The sequence below is a fragment of the Suricata suricatta genome, chromosome 3 (assembly GCF_006229205.1).
Source record: "Suricata suricatta isolate VVHF042 chromosome 3, meerkat_22Aug2017_6uvM2_HiC, whole genome shotgun sequence".
Taxonomy (NCBI): Eukaryota; Metazoa; Chordata; class Mammalia; order Carnivora; family Herpestidae; genus Suricata; species Suricata suricatta.
In genome coordinates, this window is record NC_043702.1 from 120963989 (window position 1) to 120987699 (window position 23711).

Genomic DNA, 23711 nt, shown 5'->3' on the forward strand with positions numbered 1-23711 from the left:
AAAGGGCATCTAAAGTCCCAATGGCATCAAGGTCCTGACTATACTAGTTAATAATAAGAACTAAATTTAAGTGAGCACTTACTATGTAGGGGACACACTTCTACAATCCTTCCAACACATCAATCATTTAATTCCATAACAAATGTTGAAGAGCTCTTACTATTATTATTCCCATCCCCACTGCACTAAAGAGAAAACCGAGGCCCGGAGACAAAAAAACCCCAGCTAGCCCGAGGTCACACTATTAGGAAGTGACACTAAGACTTCAACCAAGCGGCACCTGGGTGGCTCAGGTGGTTAAGCGTCCGGCTTCCAGCTTTAGCTCAGGTCATGATCTCATGGTTCGTGGGTTCAAGCCCCACTTCAGGCTCTGTGCTGACAGCTAGTTCAGAGCCTGGAGCCTGCTTCAGATTCTGTGTCTCCCTCTCTCTCTGACCCTCCCCTGCTCGCACTATCTCTTTCTGTCTCTCAAAAATAAATTTAAAAAAAAATTTAAAAAAAAGACTTCAACCAAAATGGTCCCTTTTCAGAGCCCTCCTTTTTAACCAGACTGTGAGTCTGACTCAGCTCAAAGATGACAAGAGGGTGTTTATGCCACTATAAAAGTTGAGTTCTATGACAGGAGGCTCCGTCCTTCCTCTAACAGGGTACCATGGCCAGGCGAGTCGCAGTGATTGGGGCTGGTGTGAGCGGCCTGTCCTCCATCAAGTGCTGCTTGGATGAGGACCTGGAGCCCACCTGCTTTGAGAGAAGTAATGACATCGGAGGACTCTGGAAATTTACTGTGCGTAGCTAGTACCGTCCCACCTCTACCAATCAGATTCTGGCCATCAGCTTTGTGCTTGCTCAGGCATGGTGGCCTCAGCCTATCTTGGGGACCACATAAGAAAGCAGCTCACTGGGTGGGGGTGGGGGGTGAAGCCTGGATGGCTCAGTGGGTTAAGCTGGCTGACTCTTGATTTTGGCTCAGGTCAGGATCTCACAGTTTGTGAGATCGAGCCCCACGACTTACTGTCAGCACAGAGCCTGCTTGGGATTCTCTCTCTTTATCTTTCAAAATAAATAAATAAGCATTAAAAAGAAAAAAAAGAGAAAGTAGCTCAGTAAAACACAGGGTTGCGCACGATCGGATGCTAAAACTGTGTAGGATGCAGTCTGACAGGTGATGAACCTGGAGACTTAGCAGGGCAGGGACAGTTGGAGGAAGGAAGAAGGAAGATGTATGTCTGATACACAAACATAGTATCAGAAGTTACAACAATTTCTAGGCCCCAGGCATTCCGAGGCCAAGGAACAAGGCTGAATGGCATTGGTGAATATGGAGCAGATGACAGTTTTGGAAGGCCGGAAGTTGGCCTCAGGTAGTGGCGCTCCAGCCCCCAGGCACTGTTCAGGTCTTTGGGAAGAGAATTGGAAGGAGTGAGGCAAGAATCCAGACCCTGTGAGGTTGGGCGGGTGGGTAGCTTTCACATTATCAGAATAAAAAGTCTAGACACTGATCAGTCCTCCTAAGGAGAGGAGTGTGCCTCCTGGGGGGTCATGCTTGGGGTTAGGCCAGCTGTTAGGTGACCTTAGCAACAGAAGTAGGGGCTGGAAGTGGCTCAATGCCACCTGCCTCTGGCTGGTCATGGGAGTCAGAGGGTCTTCAGCAGGGACCTGGGGATCCGTCCCAGGGGTGAGGTGTAAAGTGTCAGGAGGTAGGAGGCCTTGATGGGAAGAGAAAAGCAACGTTCAGTGGGAGTTTAGGGTGGAGGAGGGTACTTCAAACTGGTATGGAAGCCTTCATGGAGGAGGTGGCATTTGCCATTCATTGATAGATGGTGAAGAAAACAGAATAAGCAAATGTATGTAAGCAGAAATAGTCACAACCCTATGATGATAGTGTACTCGGGAGAAAAGTTTCTTGTGTTGCACTGTGAGCCTGATCGAGCCACCAAATGTCAAGGTGGACAGAGAATACTGAGTCTTGCCCGTGTACCTTCTGCCATTTGACCCCATGGTTTGTTTGGTTTTCTTCCCCCAAAGTAATATAGAGAGGGGCACCTCGGTGGCTAGTCTGTTAGGTATCTGACTCTTGATTTCCGCTCAGGTCATGATCTCACAGTTGTGAGATCGAGCCCCACGTTGGGCTCCATGGGGAGTGTAGAGCCTGCTTAAGATTCTTTCTCCCTCTATCCCACCCCCATTTGCGTGTGCATGCATGCACACACATGCTCAATCTTGCTTTCTCAAAAAACTTAATATAGATTAATATTAGAAAATAATACTGAGTTAAACAGAAAAAAATACAAATTAAAGGTAATAGCAATACCCATGGGAATTATATGCCTGTACTATTAAAATCTCATGTATGTTGTACATCTGAAATTAATATAATACTGTATGTCAACTATACTCAAATTAAAATAATAATAATACATTTCAATGTAACTTCTTTCAGTCATGTATATACTATTTCTTTTTCAAGACTGCAGGGATAGTATTAATTTTCATCCATTCTACAAGTATCTGTACTTATAATGTCCCTCTACCAGGATGGGGACACAAAAGGCAAGGACCCTGCCCTCCTTACAGTCTGGTAGGGAACAAAAACAGTAAAACACATCATTGCAATGCAGTGTGATCAGTGCTGTGTTAGAAGTGAAGGGCGCTATGAGGCCACAACAGCTACCATAGAGAAGGCATCTTCTGGAAATTGACATCTAAGAAAGATACTTAAAAGAGAAACAGAGATTAGCTTCAGTCACTCGAAGTTCATTGAGGCCTTGTTTTAGAGAGCTAGAGATTGATAGAGCATACAAGCTGGGGAGAGGGGCAGGGGGAAAGAGAAAGACAGAGAGAGAGAATCCTAAGCAGGCCTGATGTGGGGCTCCATCCCATGACCTTGGGATTATGACCTGGGGTGAAACCAAGAGTCTGACACTCAACCGACTATGCGACCCAGGTGCCCCCATTGGTGCTTTTAATATGCATGCTTTTGTTTTGTTGGTACGTTTTTTGAGTGTCTGAGCTTGAGACAAGACAACAGTGAGTTGAGGAGTCCATGAGAAAACAGAGATTGCCGGTAGGTGATGATTTTTTGTGTGAAGATTGAGATAGACACAGAGAGACAAGGCTGGAAAGGGATATAGGCTGAAAGAGAGTGTTGTTGTGCTTTTAAAATTAGAGTCTTCAGTATTTTAAGTGCTGATGGGAAGGAGTCAATAAAGAGAGAGTGACTGAAAATATACATAGATGATAAATACAAAAATCAGTGAGTTCTCTGAGTAAAGGCAAGAAGAAGTCTATGGCATGAGGGTGTGAGAATGGCAAAGAAAGAAAAAAAAGATAAGTGAGGGAGACCAGATTTCCCATGTTGATGCAATCCCTTAACGCCATTGTTAGTCTTGGAGAGCCCTGTTAAAGTTTGTTAACTTCTTTGTAGATTGATAAAGATATCGTGTTTAATAATTCTCATCCCACCAATGATTTCTGATAACTATGGCATGGAGACCCAGTGCCTCATTTCTGTGAAACTCTTTGGAATTGTGAGTGGAACACTGGCTGCTAAAGATCTCTCTTCTCTTTCTCCTGACTCCCCCACCCCATCCCGCTAACTATGCTCTCACCACAGGAGAATTCTAAAGATGGGATGACCAGGGTCTACAGGTCATTAGTGACAAACGTCAGCAAAGAAATGTCATGTTACAGCGACTTCCCCTACCAAGAAGATTATCCAAATTACATGAACCATGGAAAATTCTGGAACTATCTCCAAGAATTTGCTGAGCACTTTGACCTTCTGAAATACATTCGGTTTAGGGTAAGACACATTGGGTCATAGAAGGTTAATGAATGGGGGTGGGGGGCTGCCCATTCAGCAATCTATATTGGGATCTTAAATGGGATATTTAAGTAAATTCAATTCCTGATTTTATCTCTATATGAACAAGGCAGACAATAAAGGCTCCTCACTTCTCCTGCTTCTCATGTTTTACTCAAATAAGTCATTAAAATACTGAATTTTCTTATTCCTCTTCTGTTCTGAATCCAAATCCTTATTCAGGATGACATTTAGGATTTTTTTTTGAGAGGGAAGGAAAAATAAATTTCATTCACAAAACCCACTGGAAAGAAGTGACTAGGAATCTGGACCACAGAAATTATAACTCATCTTCCTATGTTTCCCCAAGGCATTCAGTATTGTAACTCACCTTCTTCTTACCAGAAATAAAAACTGAATGTTTCTTCCTTCAGTGAAGGCATTCAGATGTTTTGGACCTGCTCTCTATGACCACTTTTGAGACACTGTACAAGTTACTTAATTTCTTTTTTTTTTTTAATGTTTATTTATTTTGAGAGAGAGCGAGAGCACAAACGGGGTAGAGAGTGGGTTCTGCACTGTTAGCACAGAGCCTGATGTAGGGCTTGATCTCATGAACCATGAGATCATGACCTGAACCAAAACCAAGAGCCACCCAGGTGCCCCAAGTTCCTTAATTTCTTTAGGGGGGAGATAAACCAATACTGACAGACCTCCTATCCTGAGACTCACTTGGCCCACCTGAAATAACAAACATGGTTACCATACCAGTCATTACTCGAAGTCCCAAGGTGATTGATAGAAAGTGAATATTTGGGGAACCCTATTTGGCATCTGACTTCGGCTCAGGTCATGATCTCGCAGTCTGTGAGTTCAAGCCCCACATCGGACTCTGTGCTGACAGCTCAGAGCCTGGAGCCTGCTTCGGATTCTGTGTCTGCCTCTCTCTCTGCCCCTCCCCTCTCGTGCTTGCTCTCTCTCTCTCTTAAAAATAAATAAAAATTTAAAAAATTTTTTTGTTTAAGTGAGCGTTTGTCTTTTACTTTCAGACCACAGTATGCAGTGTCAGGAAGCGTCCGGACTTCTCCGAAACTGGTCAGTGGGATGTTGTTACAGAGACAGAGGGAAAGCGGGACCGAGCTGTCTTCGATGCTGTCATGGTTTGCACTGGACATTTCTCGAATCCCCATTTACCGTTGGAGTCCTTTCCTGGTGAGTCATTTCTACCTGAGATCATGCCTACTCTTCTGGGTTATTTATTTGTCATTGGAAATAATTCCTAATGATTATAGGTGACTTTATACTCGCCCTAAGAAAAAATATGTACAAAATAACTCTGAAAAGTAAAAAGCACTATGGAGGGGTCAGGCCTTATTATTTACTTATTAATAGAAATGCTGCTGTTATTATTTAAGTTTTATCATGCCTGATCTGATTCAAGTTCAATGATCACATAAGGCTTCATGCTATCAGATGTGTCATCAAACAAACAAACAAATAAAAACAGGCTTTTGAATCCTGTCATTAGATTACAGGTCATTTGTATCAGAAGTTTATTTAAATAAATAAATAAATAAATAAGTGAGACTATAAAGAAACTTGGCAGATTTATGTTTAATAAACAGAGCAGTTGGGGCGCATGGATGGCTCTGTAGGTTTAGCCAACCTCAGCTCAGGTCATGATCTCACAGTTTGTGGGTTCGAGCCCCATGCCGGGATCTGTGCTGACAGCTCAGAGCCTGGAGCCTGCTTCAGATTCTGTGTCTCCCTCTCCCTCTCCCCCTCCCCTGCTCATGCTCTGTCTCAAAAAAATAAATAAACATTAAAAAGAAACATAGCAGCAATTATATATCCAAAGAAATATTTTCACCCTTCAAAATAGTCACCACAATAATAATCTATATACTGCTCATACCAAGGCTGTCGCTACAAAGGAGTTTTAGAAATTCATTTTGCAAATGCGTTTGACTCCAATAACAGACTTTTGAAGTGTACAGTTGGCCCTTGAACATCTCAGTGATTAGGGGCACTGACCCCCTACATAGTCTTAACTCCCTGTATAACTTTTGACTCCCCCAAAGAACTTATTAGCCTACCATTGACTGGAAAACTTACTGGTAATATAAATATATAACTTAATATAAATGTTATATTAAATATAATATAAATGGTATATAAACCAGCCTTACTGGTACTATAAAACTGGTAAAATAAAAAATGGTAATATAAAAAATATATATATTTATAAATATATACAAATATATATCATAAAATATCAAAATGGTATATTTTATAATATAAAATATATTTACCAGTAAATATTTACTGGTAAATATAAATATAAATCTAAGTTGATAATATAAACTGGTAATATAAATATAATAGATGTTAATATAAAATTAACACTTACTTTGTATGTTGTATGTATTTATACTGTATTCCTACAATAAAGTAAGCTAAAGCAAAGACAGCGTTACTAAGAAACTTGTAAGGAAGAAAAAATACACTTATGGTACTATGTAGTATTTATCTAGAAAAATCCATGTATCAGTGGTCCCACATAGCTCAAACCCATGTTGTTTAAGGCATAGATATATTCATGATTGGCAAACGTCCATCTTTTGAGATCAAATAAGGATTACTACGATGTAGCACAGCTGTTCTTCTTCTGTCCCTTCTAAGTGGATTTAAAGGAAATTGAGTATGTGAAGATTTGAGATTTCTTTACAGAATTAAAAGAACTTCAGGGCGCCTGAGTGGCTCAGTCAGTTAATCGTCCAACTCTTGGTTTTGGCTCGGGTCATGATCTCACGATTCGTGAGTTCAACCCCTGCATCAGTCTCTGCACTGACATGTGGAGCCTGCTTGGGCTTCTCTCTCCCTCTCTCTCTGTGCGCCCATGCACTCTCTTTCGAAATAAATAAATAAACTTTAAACATATCTTTTTTTAAAGAAAGAAAGAACTTTCGAGGGAGACTGAAGAATAAAGCTTGCAAACCTGGGCCAAAGAAGAAAATAAAATGTTAATCTTATAAATATAATCTCATTGTAATCAAATTAACAAAAGATCTTATTCAAAAAAATGCCTTAGGGATCCAGTGAGACTTCAATGCAGAATTTTGCAAAGGAGCAATATTGTAATTATTGGTCCAGCTCCAGCTTGCAGCTCGCTGGGAGCTCAATTCACAGTGGCACAGCGCTAAAGAAATGTAGAACTTGTGGGAGTTTCAGTGGCTCAGTCAGTTGGGCATCCAACTTTGGCTTAGATCATGATCTCAACAGTCCGTGAGTTTGAGCCCCACATCAGGTTCTGTGCTGACAGCTCAGAGCCTAGAGCCTGATTCAGATTCTGTGTGTCTCTCTCTCTCTCTCAAAAATAAATAATTATTAAAAAATATATATATTGAACGGTCTGTTACAGCAATGTTTCTATGGGGAAATGTGCTCCAAGGGTCAAATGACTAGTATTTTTGGAATATAGTATCTTGTCAGGTTTGGGTTGGCTTACCCTCAGTTGTACTTAAACTCTGAATAAAGGTGCTATTTCAAAAGATCAGTCAGGAGCGAGAGGCAAGGATCCTTGCGACAGTATAAAGTACATCATCTGGAAGGGCGGGGCCTGGGCAAACACAAAGTAGAATCACAAGGCAGTTTGGGATCATTTCAAGAGCAAACATTTCCACATACGTTAATGATCTCTGGGCGGGAAATGACTACAGTAGAAATATTGGTGTGCCCTTCTCTTTTGCCACAAAACCGAGATTATGGAGAAGGAAGAAATGCACACACACAGATTTCAGAGACTCCTGAGGGGTCTTAGTTTCAGATGAGGCTTTAGAAAGATTTGTCAGTGGAGGATACCAGGACAAATACTGCAGTTTCCTCTGTGTTTCTAGCCTGAGGTATCCTGGTGAATGAACGTGGCATTGAGTTGCCAGAGATTCCTGGTCTGCTACAGTTTCCCTCAAGGCATTGGCCCTTGGTGATAAGTGGCAGTTAACATAATAGTTATGAACCAAGTTTGGTTTTTTGTTGTTTGTTTGTTTGTTTGTTTAAGTAGGCTTCACGCCCAGCTCAACGCGAGACCTTAACTCACAAACCTAAGATCAAAACCTGAGCTGAGATCAAGAGTCAGACATGTAACCGACTGAGCCACCCAGGTGCCTCTAGGAGCAAGGGACTAAAGTCTGGGGGCCTGGATCGCATGCGGGTCTGGGTAGACATAACCCAGCGATTCTGTTCCAGAGAGTGGTTTAAGAATTGAGATCAGGGTGCATGGGAGGCTTAGTCAGCTAAGCGTCTGACCACCTCAGGTCATGATCTCACAGAACGTGGGTTCAGGCTCTGTGCTGACAGGTCAGAGTCTGGAGCCTGCTTCAGATTCAGTCTCTCTCTCTCTACCCCTCCCCTACTCATGCTCGCTCGCTCTCTCTCTCTCTCTCTCTCTCTCTCAAAATGAATAAACATTAAAAAAATTGTTTTAAGCATTAAATGAGCTCATCCATGTAAATACTTACCATAGGACCGAGCACAAAGCACTCCATAAACATTTGCCATCGTTGCTGTGACTCATGACCGACTGTGAGCTGTTAACCTAAGAATTGTTCGGAGAACCTGCTTCCTAAGAGGCATGTGATTTTTTTTTTCGATTAAGAAATATTCATCCCTCGTAGTCACGTTATCACCCCTGCCTCGGCAGCCATTCCCCCTTAGAGTGCCAGCCCCTCCTGGGTCCCACGTGCAAACCCCAGGACGGGTAACGCAGGGACTATTCTGCAGCTCACCCCTCTTCATTCCCCTCTCCCACACACACAAGTGTTTGAGAGGAGCTCTCTAAACATGGATCAGTTGTGAGCACTCGTTATAGATTAGTGATGTGAATGCCTCATTATGTTTGATCGATTCTTAATCAGTGTGCATACACTTTGTGAGCATTGTAAGTGGAGTTCAAGTGCCTGATCTTCCTTCTCCTAAGGTTATTGCTAAGCCTTTCCTAACACATAACACTGGGGCAATACGTATAAGATGAATAAACCACAGTAGCAAAATGCTCCAGAGATATTTGGTAACCAGGCAAACTAAGTCCCTTGCCCCTCAACACCCCCTAAGGGTGTGACTATATAAGAGAACAATGCAATAATTGAAGGTTAGAAGGGTGACCTTGAATTATCAGTATGTTCTACTTTTACATTTTTTTATCGTTTATTTATTTTTGAGAGAGACAGGGTGCAAATAGGGGAGGGGCAGAGAGAGGGAGACACAAAATCGGAAGCAGGCTCCAGGCTCTGAGCTGTCAGCACTGAGCCGCATGCAGGGCTTGAACTCACAAACCATGAGACCATGATCTGAGACGGTGTTGGAAGTTGAAACGACTGAGCCACCCAGGCATCCCATGTTCTACTTTTAGGACAGAAAATATATAATTCATTTCAGAAAAGATTTCTATTTAAAAAAAAAAAAAGAGTTGAATGTTTCTGTGTGAAATCGCCCAGTTGTCTGAAAACTGCTCCCTGATTGTTGCATTTCTTGGGCACATCAAGCAATGCATTTATTATATGGCATCAGACTTCCCCCAAGTGAGGGGGTACCACTCCAGAAGTGCTCGGTAGTCCCCAGTTCTCTGCTCCCGGACCCCATCCCCACACACAGATGTGAGATTCACAAAGGAAAATACAGTAAAAATGAAAGCTAAACGTTGACCTAATTCACTGTGACGTTAGGATACGTTTAATATGGGCCAGTTGATTGAAATCAGATGCCTCACAGTCTTGTGTGAAAACAGTCTGAAAGAAAAGAACCTGTGTAATGATAGATGTAGGCTATGGCCACAGCCCGGTGTTTCCCAAACACCACTGAAACCTGAGCTGCCTATTCTAAAAGCAAGTCGATGTGGCATTTACAGAATAAGAACCTCTCCTGGTGGGCCCCAGGAATCCTAAGGCTCCACAGACTCCCCAGTCTTGTGATTCTAATGGAAACTAAAGCCCAAGTAGAGGCAGCCTAGTCCTGTGGTTACCACGGGGCCGCATTCGGGTTGTGCCTCTGACATTCATTGGCGCATGGGCAGATCATGTGTCCTAAGTCCCTGTTTCTCCACCTGTAAAATGAAGTGCTCATGTCACCTTCTTCCTACAGCTGCTTTTCGATGAAACCAAAGGACCTAGCACAGAGTGTTCAGGGGAATTCAGCTTTGGGTGTTGGTATGAAAGAATTCTGCCCTCTCCCTTGCAGGAAAAGAAATGGAAAAAAAAATTACTGGTACCAAATTAAATATAATTATTTGCTATTTCCAAGGCAAACACAATCACTTAAGTCATTTGAAGGAGAGAAATAGCTGAAATGTAAGCACAAATTGGGAGTCAAAATCTGGAATTTAAAACCTGTCCCTGGCACTTATTAATTGTATGTCCTTAATCACTTGACCTTTCGAAGCTCTAATCGATTCACCTGTAAGATGAGGATGAATCATGGCCACCTCCAGGAGGATTGCTACAAGTCTGACTCGAGAGAGTATTCTCATCACGTGAAAGCACGTGATGAGCTGAGCACAGTCCATTAGGATTTTTTGTAAAAGGTAGCCTTCTGCCAAACTATAGCATGAATTCATTCTTTGAGTAAACCGACAGTGCAATTTACTGTGCACAAAACGATGATAGGATGATACTGTAAAAGAGACAGGAAGGGTCATGGAGCATAGAATGGATACTAAAAGTCCAGGAGGCTGGGGTGCCTGGTGGCCCCGTTGGTTAAGCGTCTGACTCTTGATATTGGCTCAGGTTGTGATCTCGTGGTTGTGAGAACGAGCCTTGTGCTGGCTACACGCTGAGCACGGAGCCTGCGTGGGATTCTCTGTCTCCCTTTCTCTGCATGCTCCCCCACCCCATCTCTCAAAATAAATAAGTAAACTTAAAATAAAAAACCCAGGATCTTGGAACACAGTGCTTGCGTTTTAATTCCCAGCTCCCTACTCATTGGCAAGTGTGATCTCACAGAAATCACATAATCCCTCCACATCTCAGTTTCCACGTATGTGAAATATGAGTAAAATTTGTATAGACTTCAAAAGATTATTCCGAGAAAAAAATCCATGCCATTGCTCTATCAGTATTATTGAAACTGCAATACAAAATGTCCCTTGGAGGGGCACCTGGGTGGCTCAGTCGGTTGAGCATCCGACTTCGGCTCAGGTCACGATCTCGCAGTTCATGGGTTCGAGCTTCGCATCAGGCTCTGTGCTGACAGCTCAGAGCCTGGAGCCTGCTTCGGATTCTATGTGTCCCTCTCTCTCTGCCCCTCCCCTGCTCATGATCTGTCTCTCTCTGTCTTTCAAAAATAAATAAATGTTAAAAAAATTTTTTAATGTCCCTTGGATCTATTAAGTTTTCCCTGCCCTCCATTTATTCTGAGAGAAAAGATTATAATCTCTTTCTTTCTAGAATGACCCCCATTCCATGCAGAGGCAGCATTAAATTGAAGCTCCAGCTGCCTGATTTGAGAATTATTAACAGTGTTAAAGTCTCTTATTGCTTTGGTTTAGAAAAAGGAGATGATATACACATGGGTCATAGCTGATATTGCCTTTTTTCTGAAATAAAAGTATGGGTGCATCGTCAAAAAAAAAAAAAAGAGCCCACTCTGCACATACGTACACTGAAATGCACATCTCTGTGGTGTAAGGGAGACAAGACTTAACCTCCACCCTCCTCAGTTTGGTAACTGGGTCTATGAAATAAACTAACAACAGGCAGATGAAGAGGGGGGAAGGTATACAAATGTATTAATTTTTAATATTCATGTGGGGGCATCATAAGAAAAAATGAATACCAGAAAAAGCAGTGAGATTTGAGAGTTTATAACATCTTAACAGGGAAAGGGGAGGAGGGTTTAGGCAATCCAGGGGAGCACATGTTTCCAGAAAGACGAAGGGGGCCCTCAGGAGAGCAGATGGGAGATATGACCATTTGTGACAAAGTCTGAGTCTGAGTGTAGACTTCTACTTTCCTCTCTGTGATAGACGTCAATTTTCCCTGGTTGATGAAACTAGGGAAAGGAGATTATGACCATGAAGTTGGTTTTGGAGAAGTGGTCTTTAGGCAGATGAGGGGAGTTCTGAGAAAGTCTCTCCCTGCATTTGCTGCTTTTCAAGTGCCTTCACCTCAAAATTACTAGCGTATCAAGGCAGCACGTTTTGGGTGGCACATCCTGAACTCCTTCAGTGCATTAAAGTAAATATTTCAAACACGACAGCAATCCAAAATAATAACAGCATGTAGTCATACAATTTCCTCAAGGAAACGGCAAGGCATTGGAAGACAAAGCCCTGGCCAAAATCAGAATGGTTTCAGAATAAATACAATCATTTGTCAGTTTTCACTTAACACCAGAGGGCAAGAAAGCTACGGCTGTTTGAGTAATGATTTAAAACGCTGTCAAAACCCCTCTGACATCTGGCTACGGTTTGTGCTTTTCAAGATGCCTTTTCTGCTTTTCACTAATCACTATGTATCATTCACAAAGAGTTTTAAGACTAACACTGTCCTAAGCTCAATCTAGACCAGATGCCCCATTGAAGCCATCATAACAAGTCCTGTTCTGGGAGGCAGTAGACAATCGTGTTGACAGCTGAGCCCCAGACTCAGAGGACCAGAGCTCCTGTCTGGGCTCTGCTGCCTACCGTATGACTACGGGCAAGTTGTTTAACCTCTCTGTGCCTCATTCTCAGCCGTAGTAAAATTGAAAAATAAAATTGTCCATCCATGGTATTGTTGAGGTTTAAATTAATTAATATTACAAAGTCCCAGAAGAATTTCTCATTGGAGGACAGATTCCTTGAGAGTACAGACTGCCTTTTCTCCTCTCAAGCCCTAAACCCAAAATAGCACCTTGGGGTAAAGGAAAGGCCAGGTGTGTAAGGTGCATCTTTTCTTGCAATGTCCCTGCAGACCGGCTGTGTGGGGCTTGCCCTTCCCCTCCCCATCTGTGCAATTTTGGGCCATTCCCACAGCTTTTCTGTCAGATCATAGCAAGTCCTCTGATTGCTTTAAAATCACCAAAAAGGTTCTCATTTTCATACCAAAAACATCTTGCCTCTTGGAATAGTCAAAACTTGCAGCTACATGTAATGGTGGAGCTTTCCTTCCCCCGGCTGGAGCCTGCTTTGGGCTGGATGGCCCAGTGGGAAGAGGCGGCATGCGTGGCTTTCTCTCTTCTTCTCCCAGTTCCTCCTCCTTCCAAGCCTGTCACCCACCGGCTACAGTCTTTAACCCTAGACCCTTTCGGAATTGGAATCATGGGACAGGAAGGGACTTTCTTGACCGACACCAAACAGGTTCTAGTTTTCTCTGGCCATGGAGATGCCTGAGATTGACACTTTATGGGATGTTTTCATAGACTCAGCTTCAGAGGGACATTCCATGAAGGGGGATGTCTCAGTGCAGCCCCTTATCATGGGCCACACCCTCTTGCTGGCCAGGGACAACTCCTTGAACCTTAGCTCCTCCCCGAGTCATCTCCACCCAGACTGTCTTTAGGGTCTCATTGCCTGGGCAGATGCCTATCTTATGCAAAGTCCCTTTCAAATGGCATCAGCGGCACCTGGGTGGCACAACTGGCTAAGTGTCTGACTATTGATCTCAGCTCAGGCCTTGATCTCAGGGTCATGAGTTCAAACCCTGCATTGGACTCCACACTGGGCGTGAACCCTCCTTAAAAAAAATGGCATCATGGGGCTTCTGGGTGGCTCGATCGGTTAAGCGTCTGACTCTTGATTTCAGCTCAGGTCATGATTTCACAGTTCCTGAGTTCGAGCCCTGCATTCGGCTCTGCGCTGATATGCAGAGCCTGCTTGGGAATCTCTATCTCTCTCCCTCTCTTTGCCCCTACCCTACTCGCTCGCAGTCTCTCTCTCTCTCAAAATAAATCAACTTAAGAAAAAACATTTTATTATATATAGTTGCTATTCAATAAATGTTATTGAGTAATTGAATCAATCAATCACTATGATAGAAGACTGATATATTCTAGGAGACAATTTCATTTTTTTATATTAAAATTTCAAAAGCACTTGAAGTAATGGGGTGAGAAGCTTTTAAACTCTGTAAACTGCAGGGTTTCCTTTCAGATTCTTTGTCAGAGTTTCAGCTCACTGATGGTCACTGTCCCTGTCATTCTTTTTTCTTTGCCACCTCATAATGTCCATTGCTGCAGCCACCACTGGAAATGCCTCCACTTCCGCTGTTACTACTAGTCTTTACTTACATGAATTCATGGTTCATGTCTTTTAGACATGCCAAGGAGATAATTTCAAGAGAAGAAATATCTGTATACACAAGCCCTTCTCCTATAAATAAATACCATAAGATTGATACTTGTATCAATAGTGCTCGGAACTTGAAAACTCAGTCAGTACCACAAATATAAATAATGTAAGAATAGGGTAAAAATAAGCAGATAGTATAATAAAGCATTAAGCCTATAATAAAGAATAAAGTGGGGCACCTGGGTGGTTCAGGCAGTTGAACATCCGATTTCGGCTCAGGTCATGATTGTGTGGTTCATGGGTTCGAGCCCTGCGTTGGGCTCTGTGCTGACAGCTCAGAACCTGGAGCCTGCTTTGGATTCTGTGTGTGTGTGTGTTTCTCTCTCTCTGCCCCTCCCCACCACCTCTCTCCCTCTCTCTCTCTCAAACTTAGTAAACATTGTAAAAAATTTTTTTAAAAGAATAAAGTAAAATTGGCATAAAGTATAAGTAGCAAGCCTAAGCCACAAAATAATTATGTATAAGAGAACTTGCCACAAAATTTCTTTTATGGAAAACTATCATTGAATTAAAATTCACTTGTTAATATGTTCTATATACAAGCCATATTCTTATAGAATATATCTGTTGGGTAAAATAATATGCATCAGCAATCTGCTTCTTCAGGCTCATGCACAAGACATTTCTTATGGCCTGCAATGATCATGATTTCCCCAAATAATTGCTTTAAAAGGGAGCACTCGTGTGGAACTTAAATTCTCCCATAGTTTTAAATCCCCTGCAGGTTGTACTAAAGGTATATCCAGGCTCAGAGAATCCAGTGGGAGAGAGAAATGATACGTAGCTTCTACATCCTGCAATTAGCAGAAGCAAAAGACTGACATATTTCTGGAACTTTCCTTTCCCTACAAACCTTATGCCTGCATACTAGGGAGTTATAAAACTTTATGGGGCGCCTGGGTGGCTCAGTTGGTTAAGCGTCTGACTTCAGCTCAGGTCATGATCTCACGGTTCATGGGTTTGAGCCCCGCATCAGGCTCTGTGCTGACAGCTAGCTCAGAGCCTGGAGCCTGCTTCAGATTCTGTGTCTCCCTCTTTCTCTGACCCTCCGCTGCTTGTGCTGTCTCTCTCTGTCTCTCAAAAATAAATTTAAAACATTAAAAAAAATTTTTTTAATTAAAACTTTAGATGCTTCTGATTTTCTGATCCCTCCCTCTCCTCAGGTATTCACAAATTTAAAGGCCAGATCCTGCACAGTCAGGAGTACAGGAGCCCAGAAGGCTTTCAAGGCAAACGCGTGTTAGTGATCGGCCTTGGGAACACTGGAGGGGACATAGCAGTGGAGCTCAGTCGCACGGCAGCTCAGGTACAGCAGGGTCAATCCCCACCCACCCCATCCTCGTTTCTGGGAGCTGGACAGAGGGATACAATATTATGAAACACATTGGCCAGCTGCTAAATCATGTGGACACAACGTGAGTGAAAACAAAATCCACATGTTACAGAATTGAACCATCTCCGAAAGGGGTCCGGGAAACTTTGGATGCCAGACCACAAGGTATTTTTTTCAGACATACTGTTTCAGGAACGAGCCCAAATGGAAAAATTAGTCCACCCAGACCAATTATCTTTTTTTACACTCTCTCTTCATAACTCTGGCAAAACCTCCGTATACAAATAGGAAAGGGGAGTTGTCTTCTGAATATGTCCAAATTTTCTATTCGAAGTCAGAGTTAGAATTTGTTTTAAGATAAAAACAGCCTTCACTTTGCCCACGAAGTGTGTGTGCAGAATGACTTTAGAAAGTCCAGGCATAGACTCACAAATTAGAAATCCGTTTCACTGTAACATAAATTATAGGACAATGAACTATTGTTTTTTTGAACTCAGTTAAAACTGCTTTCTCAAAACTCCACTTTAAATGCAATATTATTCATATGTAAAAACTCCCAGATCAATAGTGCATATATCTGCTAGTATTATAATTTTTACAGTGAATGTGATAGACAGATATGCAGATCAGGTAAAAGTGATTTATAAAAACAAAAAGGACAGAAATGGTCATTTGTAGATCTCTGTACAAACTCACAACTTAAAAACAGAAGTTATGAATGAAATCTTGCCATTTGCTACAACATGTATGGAACCAGAAAGTATAATCCTACATGTAATAAGTCAGAGAAATACAAATACCATATGATTTCACTCATATGTAGAATTTAGAAACAAATGAGCAAAGGGAAGAAGAGGCAAACCAAGAAACACACTCTTAACCATAGAGAACCAACTGCTGGTACTGGTCATGATGAAATGATGAACACTGGGTGATACGTGGAAGGGCTGAATTCAGGTATTGTACACCTGAAACTAATATAACTCTGTATGTTAATTCACTGGAATTAAGAGCTTTTTAAAAAAGAACAGATGTTCTAAGAACATTTGAAACACATCAAAGAAAAATACTATGAAATGATGTACATATATTTATCCTTCCTGACTTTTTAGGTACTTCTCAGTACTAGAACTGGTACCTGGGTTGCCTACCGCTGCTCAGACGGGGGTTACCCCCTTAATATGGTATTTACAAGAAGATACCTTAATTTTATGGCTCAAGTTCTGCCCTCGTGTGTACAAAACTGGATTCAAGAGAAGCAAATGAATAAAAGATTTAACCATGAGAATTATGGATTAAGTATTACAAAGGGGTACTTAAATTTCTTTATTTAATGGGAAAATTATTGAATCAGTAATTTTAGGGCACCTGGGTGGCTCAGTCAGTTAAGCATCCATCTCTTGATTTTGGCCCAGGGCCATGAGATCAAGCCTCGAGTCGGGCTCTCTGGGGACAGCATGGAGCCTGCTTGAGATTCTTTCTCTCCCTCTCTCTCTCTGCCTCTCGCCTGCTCCCTTGGGCACATGCACGCTCTCTCTCTCTCTCTCTCTCTCTCAAAATAAACATTTTTTAAAAACAACAACCGATAGTTTTTAATTCTACTTTATTCAGAACTCAAATCTCCAATGATTATTATGCTGTCTTTATTCTGTTCTGAGCTTAGTTCCTTAAGGCCATGTCTATCAGTTACCACAAATAGGAATATTCTCTGGTAACAAAGGTAGTAGTGCATGAGGCTAGAATATAATGAAGGATAAAAACTTTTCATTTCTAGCTTGAAAATAAGGACATTAAAATTGGCTTTGAAGAATCCTGAAATGCACGCCATGTACAAATAGACCATTTGCAGCATCCCAAGTACAAATGGCCAGTTCTTGCTAATGAGTCTCTGGCTGAATGATAGAGAATGAATTTCCAATAGGAATTCCCAAAATTACGCATTTTAATACACACCTGTATGAAGCTGCACATGGCAAGGAAAAGAAGACTTTTGAAATGAATATATTTTATGCTTGACCAAGTTTTTTTTTTTTGACCAAGTTTTTTTTAATTGGTAAGACAGTTCTTCACTCATCAAGAAAATTAATGACAGTGGATGATTTGATATGTCAATTTTATAAAGACATTATATCTGCTGTGATTAGATGGAATAATGTTTGTAATAAAAATATTTATCAGCATAACTTGATTCAGACTTTTTAAAATTTTTATCCAAAAAGTTTCTTGCTAATTTCCTCTTTGCCTCACGTCAATCCTTTGAGCCCCAGGTGATGTGGGACTTAAAACTAATTCTTAAATTGTTGTATACTCGATCCTAACTCTTCAAGAAAAGCATGCTCTGGAAATGAATTTCAAGAGATACAGAATTTTAAATCCCAGGCTGTTAAGAATAGGCTTAGTCATTTCCCACATGCCTTCTGCTGAACGCAGAAAAACAAAAGATGTTATTGAAACAGTAAGATGGGCAGACAACTTTGAACTAGACATTCATCTATTCACTCTCTCAGCTTGCAGATTAATTCCCCTGAGCTGACCAAATAAATAATTTGCTCTAGCGTCTCACAGATACAACTACAGTGAATAATTTTCTCTTCTGTGTCAAAGGGAAAAACCAAAATTAATTGTGAATGATGAATTGCCCACCTGTATCCTCTGTGGAACCGTCACTATGAAAACCAGCGTGAAGAAGTTCACAGAATCCTCTGCTCTCTTTGAAGACGGAACAGTGGAGGAAAACATCGATGTTGTGATCTTCACAACAGGATACACATTCTCTTTTCCCTTTCTTGAAGAACCTCTCAGAAGCCTGTGTACAAAGAAGATATTCCTGTATAAGCAGGTCTTTCCTTCAAACCTGGAGAGGGCAACGTTAGCCATCATTGGTCTCATCAGCCTTAAAGGATCTATCCTATCGGGCACAGAGCTCCAGGCACGGTGGGCCACAAGAGTCTTCAAAGGTACCTTGCCTCTATTTAAAGCCCTACATGATCAACTGAGTTTCAAGTTAGTGTCTTGTGATTCAGCCAAAATGGACAGATGTGAGCTACTTGAAGTTTAATAAATCCTTAATGTCATATATGAATAATATTACCATGTGTGCTTATGTCACTAATGTGACAGTGGCAAAAAGGTTTTGAATGTGTGGATGGGATCAATTCGCACAGCAGGATATAATCACATTTCTCAGATTAACTGAAATTATTGGAAGCTTGGGGATCCCATATTCTGTTCTACTCTAGTTTATTTACTTCTGAATCTTTCCATTTATTTCTAGAAGTAGAACTTTATATCCCTTCCAAAGAAAGTTGCTGGAATAATGCAGACTGTGAATAAAGTTGAGTTCTGAGGAGATGGTAACCTTTGAGTAATGCCTATTAAATATTTTAGGGGAAACTGGGTGTCTCAGTCGGTTGAGTTCGACTTTGGCTCAGGTCACGATCTCGTGGTTTATGAGTTTGAGCCCCATGTCAGGCTCTGTGCTGACAGCTCAGAGCCTGGAACCTGCTTCAGATTCTGTGTCTCCCTTTTCTTGTATCCCTCCCCTGTTCACACTCTGTCTCTCTCTTTCTCTCAAAAATAAATAAACATTAAAAAATATTTAAAACTAGGCACTAACTGCTATTAGTTTTCACAGTAAGAGCGCAGATGATAGAGTGGGGCTACCAGGGTCTGATCCCAACTCTAAAACTCATTATCTTTGAGAGGACCTCTCTGGATCTCAGCCCCTTCATCTGTAAAGTGGGGATAATAAAACCTCTTTCACAAGGATTTTATGAAATGGATAATGTCTGCCAAGCACTTAGCACGGTACTTGGCACATAGCGAACTCTATTCATTGATAGCTGTCATTCTTACTCTTGCTGTTGCTATCGATCTCTCTAAAGTAGTGCAGGTTTTAGATTAGTAAGCATTTTAAAGAACTGCATTTGTATGATTTTTACAATTTTTTTAATGTTTATTTTGTTTTATTTTTTTTGAGAGGGAGGGAGACAGCCCATGAGCAAGGGAGGGGGGCAGAGAAAGAAGGAAACACAGAATCTGAACCAGGCCCCAGGCTCTGAGCTGTCAGCAGAGAACCCAGTGCAGGGCTCAAACTCACAAACTGCAAGATCATGAGACCTGAGTCAAAGTCAGACGCTTAGTGGACTGAGCCACCCAGGCGCCCCTGATTTTTTAAATGTAAACAGCAATCACACTAGAGCCAACCAGGTGTTCTTTAGCAGAATTGTGTCATTAATGAGTAAAAACAATCACCAGTAACTTATAAATAGTATATAACATAGTACTAAATAGTGTCGACTTCACTCACACTATACAAATGTAACAGACTTCAAATTCTGCACATTTTCATTAAATGATCGTGAATTTTTACTTCTTTAAGGCCAGTGAAAGTACTTTCACGACATTATCTGATTATATTAAAACCTCAGAAGACTCTTAAGTAGCGGGTGGGTTTTTTTTAATGTTTTATAATGAGCTCAAAATGCTCACCAGCATGATAGAGCTGACAAAATGAAACAATTAGATCACGCCACAGGAGTAAGTTGCATGCGCCTCCAGAGGCGATCTGAGAACCCCTAAGTAAAGTCTTGCCTGCTTTTTGCAGGATAAAGTGACTTGAGTGGCAAGTACACCACAGGGCTAAGTCAGCACTATCTCCAGTGGATAGTAACCCCCCACCCTGGGGACAGAATTTGGCTCCCAGGCAGAAGAGCAGAGTCCAAGCACTGAGACTGTCTAGGGCAGAGACTGAGAAGGAGCACATCCCTGCAACCCCTCAAGACGTCAGAGCCTGCTCTCTGTGTGAGGCTGAGAGACGACCAGGCGCTTCCACGCTTGAGGCTCCTGGTCTAACAAAAGTGAAGGCGTGTCAAAGCAGGGTTACAAAAATGAGGTCATTTTAAGTAGTTACATTTAACCAACAAATAGCTTTAACACGCATATACAAATATAAATGGGTATACAAACAATACAATACAAATAGTATATGTGAATGTACGTAACGTGTGAGCAGATAAACGAGCTGTAGCAGGTACTGATGAGCAAAGTGTCAGCGCAGGCTGAGGGCTGGGCGTGGGGCATCCATCCTCATAATTCTGGCAATAGAATGCCACTAACCCTGGTTAAATGGGATTGGAGAGGGATTTTGCCTCCAGAAATTGCCTCTAATTCCAATCTATGCTTCGACTATTACACATCCTAAAGATAGGGGCCAGAAATGAGGGGGGAAGAGAACTCAAAGGAAAAGGCACATGTGATGTTGATACTGTTTCCAACGTTTCTCACAGGACTCTGTAAGATACCTCCATCCTCAAAATTGATGGCCGAGGCTACTAAAAAGGAGCAGCTCATAGAAAGGTATGACAGACATGACATGCAACTACTTCCAGGAAAACATTCCAATATATTTCCTTACCAACAAACCTGCATTAGAGCCAGAAGAATATGCTTTTTTAAATGTTTTCAATGTTTATTTATTTTTGAGAGAAAGAGAGAGAGATACAAGCAGGGGAGGGGTACAGGAAGGGGGAGACACAGAATCCGAAGCAGACTCCAGGCTCTGAGCTGTCAGCACAGAGCCTGACATGGGGCTCTAACTCATAAACCGCGAGATCATGATCTGAGCTGAAGTCGGACACTCAACCGACTGAGCCACCCTGGCGCCCCAGGAAGAATATGCTCTTAATCCTAACTGTTCCACCAACTAGATTTGAGGTCTCCGACGTGTCAGGTGGGGGTACCAGTTCCCCTCAGCAGAGCACAGAGCCAGGGCCTTGAGCCCACTTGACCCCCAGAGCCCCCCTTGTGTCTTTGTTCTCCTTCTGTCTCTCAGGCTGCTCTTTCTCTGCAGTTATTGGTGTCAGCTCTTCCTCATTCCTAAAAACTGATAAACCCCAGCCTTAATCCTCAGATCCTTTCTCACTTCTGTGAATACTCACTCTTAGGTGACCTCACCCAGGCCTGTGGATTTCAATTCCATCACATGGTCATGGCTTCCAAGTCTGTCCCCAGAATTCCAACTCCTCATCCAAGTCCCTCTAGATATCTTCTCGTGGATACCACTTAAGTATCTCAAATTTATTATGTCTAAGAACCAACTCTCGCCCTTCACCACCTGCCCACACGTCCTGCCCCTGGCCTGTTCGGAGACTTTTCTTCCCCTTTTCTTCACTCACTAGAGGTGATCGGCCAAAACCCCTTTTCTCCTCTTTTTCTCTCCTTACCTCATCAGCAAATACCATCAGCTCCTACCTTCAAACAAATACAGAACCCAGACCCTTCTAGCTACCGCCCCCCCCAGCCACCCCAGACCAGGCCACTGTCTCCTCTTACCAGGACACTTGCTGTCACCACTTATCCGGTCCCCTCTCTGTTGTTCTACAGAGAGTGTCAAGTCTTGACACTGCTTCAGAAGTGAGCAGCACCACATCATTCTTGAGCTCAAAAACCTCCGACTGCTTCCCATTTCACTCCCAGAAACTTCCCTGGGACTCCGCAGCGCTCCCAAGCACCCAGCTGTCGCTCACTGCCTACCGTTCTCCCGCCTCACCCAGACTGCTCATCACTGCAGCCACCTCCCTGGTCCTCAAACACGCCAAGCAGAGCCCCCTCAGAACCTTTACGCTTACTCTTCCCTCTGCCTGGAATGTTCTCCCCTCCCTCCCCCACCCGTACCTACAGGCTCACTCTGTCAAATACTGCCTCCTAAGAGAAGCCCTCTCTGACAACACTATCCATACGGCAGCCTACTCAATCCCTTCATTGCATCCCCACCTCCCCTCCTTTGTATCTCCTCATAATACCTATTACCACGTGATCACCTGATTTATTAGAGATCTGTTTGGCTGGGGGTTTTATAGCCTGTTAATTTCCTCACTAGAAGGTAAGCCTCTTGACAGCAAGGACTTTGTTTTATTCATTGTTGGACTCCTGGCACCTAGGATGATGTCTGTCATGTGATGATGGACATTTAATATTTATTTATTGAAGGAATGAATGAATGAATGAATGTCATTGGGACATCATGAAAGTTTATGGACAACAGAAATGGGTAGGAATAAAGCTTTCATATACATGATACCCATATCTGTGTCATGTTCAGTGCCCCATGTATGGCTCTCTCAACTCACAATTAACATCAATAACAATAATTTAAGTGACCGTATATGTGATGCTTGCTGATCATGTTCGTTCAACAACTGTTGTATTGAAGCTGGATGAGATTTTACCCTCATCTCAAATTCAAGAACCTAAAACATTATCTAGAACTTCTCTTCCAATTGCCTCCTTTTACCATCTCCTTTAACAAAATTAATTACCCTCCCAAATACCTTCTGTATTTAAACTCCTCTTTTTTTTTTTCTTTGCAACATCGAAAAACATTTCCAAACATGGTTTGACTGGGATAAAAAGGAACAAAATGGTGGGAGGAAGCGTGACTTATACCTTGAAACTGAAAAATGATCCATCTTCTTCCCCCTTAGGGGTGTGATGAAAGACACCAGTAAAGACAAAATTGAGTACATTACATACATGGATGACATCGCTGCATGCATAGGCACCAAGCCCAGTCTCCTATATCTGTTCCTCAAGGATCCTAGACTCGCTTGGGAAGTTTTCTTTGGACCATGTACTCCTTATCAGTACCGCCTAATGGGACCTGGAAAATGGGATGGAGCCAGAAATGCCATCCTGACCCAATGGGACAGAACACTTAAACCCTTAAAAACTCGAATCGTCCCCAGTTCCACAAAGTCTACCTCCATGTCACATTATTTCAAAGTCTGGGGGGCACCTATTCTACTTGCCTCTCTTCTACTGATCTGTAAATCTTCACCTTTTTTTGAAGTTGGTGCAAGAATTTCCTCTTACCTAAAAAGTATTTGGTGAGGATGAATCTGATTGGTTACAAGGGTTGTCCCAAGCCATATCAATTCTATCTCCAAATATTTGTGCATCCCTCCTCTCCTCTCCATCGTAACTGCTATCATTCAAGTTCAAGTCCAGTCATCTCTTATCTGAATTATTATACTGCCTTCCTCTGTGGTCTCAGTGCCTCCTTTCTTTCCTCCCTTTCCAATCCATATTCTACTCTGCTACTAAACAATTAATCTAAAATAAAATATTGTCGGGGCGCCTGGGTGGCTCAGTCGGTTAAGCAGCCAGCTTTGGCTCAGGTCATGATCTCACAGTTCGTGGGTTCGAGCCCCGCGTTGGGCTCTGTGCTGACAGCTGGCTCAGAGCCTGGAGCTTGCTTC

The 23711-nt window shown here is 42.2% G+C and overlaps 1 protein-coding gene across 1 annotated transcript; it reads left to right on the plus strand.

The window, feature by feature from the left end:
- Positions 1-652: 652 nt before the first annotated feature.
- On the plus strand, positions 653-23603 carry FMO4 (flavin containing dimethylaniline monoxygenase 4). The gene is made up of 8 exons (XM_029935012.1): positions 653-784; positions 3614-3802; positions 4852-5014; positions 15284-15426; positions 16566-16765; positions 18058-18410; positions 20742-20811; positions 22938-23603. Exons 1-8 carry the CDS (start codon positions 653-655, stop codon positions 23341-23343), a joined length of 1656 nt encoding a protein of 551 aa, XP_029790872.1. The 3' UTR covers positions 23344-23603.
- Positions 23604-23711: the final 108 nt, after the last annotated feature.